The sequence below is a fragment of the Anopheles bellator genome, chromosome 1, assembly GCF_943735745.2.
Source record: "Anopheles bellator chromosome 1, idAnoBellAS_SP24_06.2, whole genome shotgun sequence".
NCBI lineage: Eukaryota > Metazoa > Arthropoda > Insecta > Diptera > Culicidae > Anopheles > Anopheles bellator.
The window spans coordinates 23,219,327-23,228,541 of record NC_071285.1 but is presented as its reverse complement, the minus strand read 5'-3'; the positions used below and the strand labels follow the sequence as shown (position 1 = coordinate 23,228,541).

General features: G+C 46.0%; 2 protein-coding genes across 2 annotated transcripts in view; both read left to right on the top strand.

Moving 5' to 3' along the window:
- Window positions 1-3,989, top strand: part of LOC131210243 (pro-resilin) — an 8,552-nt gene extending 4,563 nt beyond the window's left edge. The window contains exons 3-5 of the mRNA XM_058203460.1: window positions 2,578-2,781; window positions 2,856-3,047; window positions 3,117-3,989. Coding sequence (XP_058059443.1) covers window positions 2,578-2,781; window positions 2,856-3,047; window positions 3,117-3,194 — 474 coding nt within the window. The 3' untranslated portion in view covers window positions 3,195-3,989. The remainder of the gene's footprint in view (window positions 1-2,577; window positions 2,782-2,855; window positions 3,048-3,116) is intronic.
- A 2,224-nt stretch (window positions 3,990-6,213) lies between these two features.
- On the top strand, window positions 6,214-8,635 carry LOC131215247 (histidine-rich glycoprotein-like). Its single transcript, XM_058209633.1, has 3 exons — window positions 6,214-6,249; window positions 7,609-7,875; window positions 7,946-8,635. Exons 1-3 carry the CDS (start codon window positions 6,214-6,216, stop codon window positions 8,633-8,635), a joined length of 993 nt encoding a protein of 330 aa, XP_058065616.1.
- The last annotated feature ends 580 nt before the right edge of the window (window positions 8,636-9,215 follow it).

Sequence of the window (9,215 nt, the reverse complement as noted above, 5' to 3'; positions counted from 1 at the left end):
ATTTTATTCATGGCTTTCGATGTAGAGAGAATTTAAATTGCCTATTCTAGGACTCACAATGTGAACATTGTTAGTGATATTGTTTCTCTAATCAGATTGATATAACTTTCTATAACATGTACACCGATGAATATTTCTGCTCCTTTATTACTTTCAATAAATTGTTCAAAACCCTTGTCGCTTACCACTCGATCATGGAATCGAAAATTCCCCTCTTTCTGGCCACGAAATATGTGACGACCTTCAACGCTGTTACGTTGTCTTTAAACGACATCGTCGTTGTCAATCGATATTCGCCCGCGGGGATTGATTTCGGAAGATATTTCGCATCCACCCAATGTTTCACCTCATAAGTGCGATTCTGTAATAAAACATATTAGAGCGATGGATAATCGTAACACTCCGTCGAGAACTTACTCCATGTGGACACGGTGACCTTAGACTTGGCATATTTTCCAAAATTATATTGTAAGCCATGCTCTCCGCGGGGTCTCTCAGTTTCGGTTTCACAAATTCACAAAACTCAAAATCTTGGTTGAAAAAGAACTGCCGATAGGAGTTAAACTTGTAATCCAATTTACAGTTTAACTTAAGATAATTGACCACTTCCGGTACGGTGAGCTTCAAGGCAAGAAACGTTGGCTCGTTACGGCGCACCACAGTTCTGCAGAAATGCAACTCAGTTCTCGCGTACGGTGCATCTAGGCACACAAATTTCGTAACTTTTACCGAATAGTTCTCAGTCCGCGTTTGGTGTACAACAGAAATTAGAAGAAAAACACGAAGCAACGTTAGATGGTTTCGAAATGCTCTCCCCAACGACATGGTGCCTGCTTCTAACGAACGTCAAATGCTGGTTCATGACTTGAAACCCAGTAATATGTAGAGATAGCTATGATGCTTGTGTGTAATTATGAAGGCCAATCGTAAACGGCAAAAAACTGAAGATAAAAGATAACCCATCATAAAGTATTCTCATTTACTGGCAATTGGTCTAAACGAATATAATAAAGGAACACACATTAAAATTCGTACCTTGCTTTGCGCAACGTACCTGATAAATCTACGCACTATCGCACTTTTATATCGATTCCGTTACGGACGAACGGTTTTTGGCGTACTAATGATGCCATATACACCCCATTCCCCAGATCTTCCCTCTGCCTCCATTATTTCTTCCTGTTTTCAAAGCATTAATTACCTTCTCGTGGTCAATTACTTTTGTAGTAGACAAAAATCGACGATGAGCCAAAACACGTCCAAGCAAAATAGTTGTCAAAAATGGACTGATTACTCGAAATGGACGAACTTGTCAGGAAGTGACATGAGTAGCAACATAACGACACAAAAACCTCTTAAATCGTATACACGTAGCCCGTATACGTACAAAATAAACAGAACTTTTTGAACACACCACGTATGTTTACTACATAAGCATTCGCAACGTAGCCTGAATGACAACTGAAAACCAACAACTGGCGTAGAAAAAGAAAACTGAAGCAGATGACCGGTGTAGGAACTGTTAAATGAACACTTACTACGAAAGGAAAGAAAACACTACACATCTTTTGTTCAAACATTTATTCTAAACTAAGTGCTTTCAGTGCTTAAGAACGGGAGATCAGAATAAAGCAACCACCGCGAGTGATCGTGTCCCAACTGGTACCGAGGGCGTAGACAACGAGCAAGAACAACCTCGTGACTTATCGGCGGAAAGGCGAGTCAGGCCAGGGAGTGTTTGGAAACACAACACTCTGATTGAGCCCATAGGGTAGGTTTTCCTCCCGCTCTGTGCATTTCCATGTCAAGACGAACCGTCTTGACGGACCTAGTCTCGCCATGTACCCCACGAGACTGAGTTGCAGACGATTCACGGCAACGAGCCATGGCCATAGAACATTCTGAGCCGTTGTTGGCCCATTGGTTTGGCGCCGATGCTAACCGACCCCATGTTGCTTCACCCAGCGGACGGGGAACGGCAGAGGGATTTGGTTGCGCGCGGTGTCCATGACGTTTGAATGCGATGGATGGCACGTTGCTTACGTTGCGATGGTCCATTTGCCGGTGCACGAACGCGAAATGGTTCGCTATTGAGAGAAGTGAAAAGGGTTCTATTGCGACAGCCGGCCGGATTGGGATGGGGCGTGATACACTTACTACGGCCACCCATTGCCATTCACCATTGCTCCCTTTTGCCGGATAGTGGAGACGATGGACACACGGCTTGCGGGTAATGTTCGGCAAAGTAGAACACTTGCGCTCTCGCGTGCTGGTCCGAACAAAGGCAGCCAAGAAGACCGTTGCAGCGCCGACAATAGGTCATTGTGTTTCGGTGTCTAACCGTTTCATCACCCATCACCCTCCTGGAAAGCAACGAAGCTCGGCTGCAGGTCGAGAGACAAGGCGCCACATGTTATCCCGGTGCTCGGTTGGGTTGTTAATTAGATCTTGAAGTCGATCACCACTCAGTTGAGCGAGATATGAAGTCATCCATCGCTGAAAGTAGCCGTTTTTTAAGTGTCCCACATGAATGTGATCTGACTTCTTCTTCCGATTCCTCCAATTCCTCGATTACAGGCTCTTGCGCTGTGTCTCGCGGTGGTGATTGTGGACCGTACGCTAGCACAGAACAACCAGTACCTTCCACCGGACAAGGGATACGCTTACGATAAGCCCAACCAGCCGTTCCCGTCATCGCCCCAGCCGCAGAACGTTCCCCGACCACAGCCCACCCCCGGACGGCCGGCGCCTTCGTACGGACCCCCAGCCGCCCAGGATGATGTTTGTGTCTCAGGCCGCTCAGGTGGGGTTCGTTCACAACTCTCTAATGCTCTCGAATTTCGATCTTTCACCAGCACCATCACGAGCCGGGCATGCCGTTCGACTTCCAGTACAACGTGAACGACATCGAAACCCAGAACGATTACTCGCACAAGGCGGTCAGCGATGGAGACGTCACTCGGGGTGAATACCGCGTGCAGCTCCCCGATGGTCGGACACAGATTGTACGTTACACGGCCGACTGGAAGAACGGTTACAACGCGGAGGTAAGGCGCGACCCGACTCGCCATTCCCTTACCACGAAGCTATAGCAACAGCTTGTCGTCTCTTTGTAGGTGTCCTACGAAGGCGAAGCCAAGTACCCCGAAGGCCCGGGACAGGGTGGTGCCAACGCCGGTGGATACAAGTACTAGGGGAGTGTCCGGTTGCGCACACTCTCCTGCACCTGCGCGTCGCCTGTGCCCTCTGGACGTCCGTGTCCATTCTCGCGTCTCACAAGACTAAACGGTTCCCGTATGGAGCTCCTTGATCCGGAACATCCTCAGCACAACGTTTCGATGTACCATCCAATCACCACGCCACGCGCAGCGTTTCATTCATAAGCCACTTACTGTATATGCCAAGCTTAAGCTAAGTAAAGCGCCGCGCAATCATGGTCTGGATCGAGAGTAAAGCCAGTAGGGGTTACGACACGCTACGCATCTGCCCGCCATTTCCAGCTCCATGTTCATTCACTCAGTACTTTTGGGATCGGCGTTAGATAGTCATGTCCTGCTAGAGGTTTAGAATGTTCTCAGAGACAGTTTAACTAAATTTACCAATGCGTTTGCCAGGCCATTCAACGTTCCGGCTGTGTCTCTGTCCGAGGACACCCATTTCCATACCATTCCGGATCAACCTTTGGAAGCAAAGGGAACGAAGCATTCTTTGGAAAAGTGTTTTTTTTTTGTTTTTGGTGAAAACATACAAGTAATGTGTGGCTTCAGCAATGTGTAACTTCAGCGATTCAGTGATTCAACGTTTTTGAGTAAAGTCTTAAGATTGTATGAATCGAAACACGTAAAATAAAATATTGAAAACAAACCCGTCGTTTTCTGATCAGAAATGAACCCACCGAGGACACAGTCTTCGGACGCACCGAGCTTCGACTTCGATGTGAAACGACGTCTGCAAAACGTTTGCTAGCTGCCAAACTATCTTAATACAAGGAACCTCTGGAATATGTTGATGAAAATAAACGTTACGTTTCCTTTCTTATCCTTGAAATAAACACACGCAAATTGAACAATAATTTATGAAAAACTCACACATGTCAACACATCATTACCGATGCAAACGAATGCTTTAATAAACGAAGTCTTCTTGTCTTTTCGATTCGTCTGCCCTTTCGTCTTTTCTACCTATCGATTTGTTGTAACATTCGTAGTTTTTCTATTTAGAGTAATGTTTGTTCGGTTGACTAATGTTGAGGCCGAGACTGATGTTTTAAAATTCATATGTACTAAGAATACTATTACTAAGAGTGGACGACTCAACAAAAAAAAACATTTGAAATGGATAAATGTTCAAGATAAATAATAAACTAAAAACAAACAACAGACGAAGTGTATGAATGCATTTACAGCCTGAAAGTATGCAACACAAAGGGGATTAGCCAATTACAATTGAAATTTAAATCAGTCGGCTGAAGAAGCTCTCCTCAGCTTTTTATAACGATCAGACTGTTTAAATATAGACAAGAAGGCCAAACATTTTAGATTGAATCTGCGCTGGATCAACATTTTAACCTCAAACGTATTTTTATCACCAATGTACTGTTACTGATTAGGATGTTAATGATTCAATTTACGCTTTTTTGAAATATCGTATACCATAATCAACACCTGTCAAGTTACAGGCCGCGAAAAAAAGCTCTCTTGTGATCAATCAATAGCGCGTTTTTCACCCTTAATTCTTCATTCATTTTTCAAAACCTGTAAAAAACCAAGTTATTCTCACTCATAAGTAACTAACCCCAATCTAGCTGCTTAAATACCGAAAAAAAACGGCGGAAAAGGATGAGAAAACCGAAAATTTCAAGCTTCAAACTTAGAATATACTTTATTTTGTGGCGCTCAAATTCACCTAGGGCTGCCAATCAGTACACGACATTGAATCAAAATGTCGATTGAATCAAATTTCACATATTATTCAAATGTTCAGGTGACAAACTTCAACAACCACTGTTTTTATTAACCTGTTTTTGTTTCAATCGTCTGTATTGAATATCACAAAAAAGCAGTTAAAGGCTGCATGGATTAGTTACTTTAGTTACAGTAAAATTGGAGAGGAACATAACATGCACCTAGTGCCATTATCCTTGCCACATGTCGTTTCCAACGCCACTCAATGCAGTGGAATTAACTCCTAATCTAATCGCTTGTGTAGGCCGGGGTTTCCTCGATGGCACCTTTGCTAATCGGCAATATTATTAAATGCCGATAAACACTAACGGACCATTATTAGTCGGCTCCAACCGGTAGAGTGGGAGACTATTTATGGACTGGGCTGTGGGCTGTGGCGTTGCGGCACTTTTGTCACCACGCGGCGAGTGGCGGGCGAATATGAATGAATCCGAACCGTAACAGGGCAAGGGTTGCCCGTTCGCCCGAGCGCTGGATGCTAATCTTTAGCGGTAATCATGAACCAATCACGCGGAGAGTGGATTTCAATGTGCTTTTCGTAATCAACACACCGTACATTCGAATCCGCGATCGCGATCGTTGGCGACGGTTTGCACCGCTCCAGAGCGATATCGTTCAGGACCCATCAACGGGCGGCAACGAAGGTGACAGGAATTGTCAACGAGGTGCCACCAGCCCCGGCCACGATGGGGGGCCGGTTCCGAGTTTTCGGGACCGGAGAGCCCTCACCTCCTCGGCTAATGAGCCTCGGCTGTGACCGTGCTCGGGAGGTTTCCCAAGCATCGATTGCTCTCGATTTCAATTGCGAGGATGCGCACCGCAACTGGCGTTGATGATAGCGACATCGCCAGTGAGGGGCTCTAAATTGGGCCAAAATGCTGGTATAAATAGTCGATCGAGTGGCCGACAGATAATCAGTGTACGGTTCTGAGTCCGCCCGAAAGGAAGCGAACCGGAGCAGGATCTAACGGAACCGTTGGCGGAAAAGTTGGAAGCGAACACCAGTGACAGGAACGGATGATGGTTAGCGCCGTGAAGTGAAGTTGTAGTTGACGAAGTGATCTGTGCCGTAGTGAGAAAAGTTCTTAACAGTTCTAAGCCAAGAATCCTTAATAGTAAAGTTGTGATAGGATAATCTTGTTTGCAATTTTAGCTCTCGGAATTGAGACCGATTGGTCACGTTGGCTTCACTTAGAATCAAGCATCATAGAAAAGCTTCGGAGAATCAAGTGTTAGTCCGGAATTAGCAATGCTAGAGTTTATGAAATGTGCCCGTTTGCTCAAGGTAAGCTAGAAGGGATCGCTTTTCCGTTAAACGAGAAATACGCAAAGGTACTTCGTTTGAATCTATTACTTTTCTATTTAAAAAATGCTGCTAAGGTTAGTTTGAAATATTGGGAGAAAAAACCAACCAAGGAAACAAAAAAGCTCACTTTACTGCACGGTGATTTACATTTTTTGCACGGTGGTTTTAACAATATAGCGTTAATTTGACAATTTTCTGCTAAGTTGAAAATTCAAAATTTTAAAATTACTCACAAATTGCAGCCCACATTGCACACGTTTGGACGCAATCGTTCGATGCAATTCTTCGTCGAAATGAAGCTTTTTATAGCAGCAAGCTTTCAACGAAAAAGCTCATTTCAACGAAAACGCTGGTCTGCATTATGGGGAATTTATGTTGGGTTTTAGGAAGGATCTAAGGACAACGTTTTTGCTTTCTTTGCATGTATTTTGATTAAATTCATGCGTTCATGATTAAATTCAGAAGTATAACGATCAACTCAGACAAACTTTAAATAATGTAAGAGATTTTTTTAATGAGATAAGAAACATCTGCCAAGATAAGCTAATGGTTATTAAGATATTCCTAAACGCTCAAAATCTGAAAATATTGTTTCATCATACCGAATACCTCAAAATGCATATGAAGAAACACCCATACTGTGTATCGAAAAGCCATAACGTATATTCTAAAACAGCTGAATATTTATTATCTGCGAAAAGGTACATTTTGTTGTTCGAATAAAGGATAGAGATTGGACTTAGTTTAGCTAAATAATAGAAAAGGCACAAGGCAATATGCTTTGTATGGCCATTTCATAGACTATACAGAGACCAGATGCCTCCTTATGCAACAGCGAGTAAGATGTGTTATCTTAAAATAAGCCTAGGAGAAACGGACGAATAGGGACGGATGCAAAACTTACTGGAAATAATTTTAAATAACTTAAATATTGATTGTAATGTCTAGTTTAGTTGCGCAAAGCTCCGCCATAATTTTGCTGTAATACCGAAGTTGACGATTTGTATTTTTTCCGTAGTGTTTTATACTAATTCCCTATACTAATTTTTTTCATATCAAAGAAAAATCCAGTACCTTTCTATTGAAGTGTAATATAGGTGCCTTACTGTTGCCGAACTATGCTAACGATCGCGTGAAAGTTGGTCCTAAGGAGAATTTTTATCACTCTTTGACTTTAGACTCTTTAGACTTTGACAGATGAATTCCTGGAATCTACGCAACGCAAAAATTCGGATCGCTCACAGTTTATTTATCTATTTTATGAAAATAGTAGGGTGATGTAGATCCCCATAGTGATTTAGATCGCCACGGTACGACTAACCTCCCTTTCGTTCGCAGCTTTGCTCATATCTGCTGCTGGTGTCGGCGATAGTCAGCGCGAAACCGGAGGCACCAGTCAACTCGTACCTACCGCCAGCGCACGGCCACGGGCACGGCGATGGGCACCACGACGATCACCACACGGCGGATCTGGTCCCCCCATCAAGCAGCTACGGAACGCCCGATTCGAGCTACGGACCGCCGCACCACCAGTCGGGCTTCCACGAGCACGAGGATCATCACGAGCACCACGACACCCACGACGACAGTGGCTCGTTTGAAGATGTGACGATCGACCTCGACGTTCCGATCGCACGGCCGGCCATAGCTAATGGTGCGCTCTTTATGCTTTCAGGAGCCGGCCAAGTACGAGTTCAGCTACGAGGTGGACGACGAGGATGCCGATCTGTCCTTCGGCCACGAGGAAATGCGCGACGGGGACTACACGACGGGAAAGTACAACGTGCTGCTGCCCGACGGCCGCCGGCAGATCGTAGAGTACGAGGCCGACCACAAAGGATACCGACCGAAGATCACCTACGAGGGCGGGGACGAGCATCCGCACCACCACGAACATCCGCACGAGCACCACGGACATGAGCACGGGCACGGCGGCTACTCGAAGGAAACGCCCCACACGCAGCTCGGCTACCCGAAGGAATCGCACCACGACTTTGACCACGGCAACGGCCTGGGGCACGGGGGATCGGGCGAGTACGATGCGCACGGTCACGACAGTGGCCACAGCCGGGCCGATCACGGCATTCACGATGGGCACCGGGGCTACGACAGCAATGCGCACGAGCAGCAACATCACGGTAACGGGAACCAACAGCATCACGGGCACGGACACGGCCACTCGGGACACAACGGGCACGATGGCCACAACGGGCACAACGGACACAATGGGCACCACCACAATGGCCACAATGGTCACAACGGGCATCACCGGAGACGCAGTAGCAACAACCACCACCATCACGCTGGACCCGCCGCCGCCCATCACAATGGTAACCACCACAGCCACAACGATCACCATCGCTAGGATGCGATCGGCAATCGATCCCTGGAGCGCATGGAACGACTAAGATTAACTGGCTGGCATATAAAGGACGGCTCAACGAAGAGCGCCCACAGACCAGCAACAACCAGCCCAGTGTAGGGTTACTATGTTAGTATTTTTAGTAGAACCCCAAGTTCAACCCCCATTTAACTGTCGCTCGCCTCCGTCTGACGGGCATTACTTTGTTACTACATCATTAAGCTTAACCGTAGTGGGAACACCTACAGAGCGCGTATCCTAGTGTGTAAGGAGCCGATATCAACGAATCGAAATGCAACACATTCGCCCTCGCCTTGACGGTGAATTGAAAACGTAGTATACAGTCGTTTCCGTTGCGGCCGATCGAAAGAATCTCGAAATCGCCGAGGGTTGACATTGGTTGCGGCAATTCGGTTGGCCCAATTCGAAAAGAGGCAAGGGGAATCGCATTGTTTGTGTGATAAAAACCGGCCCAATCTCCACGAAAGGTCACCACGACGCACGGTCCCAGTCGCGTGTGACAGGGATTCGTGACAGTGATGAACTTGGGCCCGGCCAGAAAGCGTAGCGAGCGCGATCTTCT

Excerpts from the sequence above, each read along its gene's own strand:
- LOC131215247 (XM_058209633.1), top strand. The coding sequence starts at position 6,214 with ATGCTAGAGTTTATGAAATGTGCCCGTTTGCTCAAG. Across the intron at positions 6,250-7,608 it reads AATGTGCCCGTTTGCTCAAG|CTTTGCTCATATCTGCTGCT; the intron begins GTAAGCTAGAAG and ends TTTCGTTCGCAG. Across the intron at positions 7,876-7,945 it reads ACAGTGGCTCGTTTGAAGAT|GAGCCGGCCAAGTACGAGTT; the intron begins GTGACGATCGAC and ends TTATGCTTTCAG.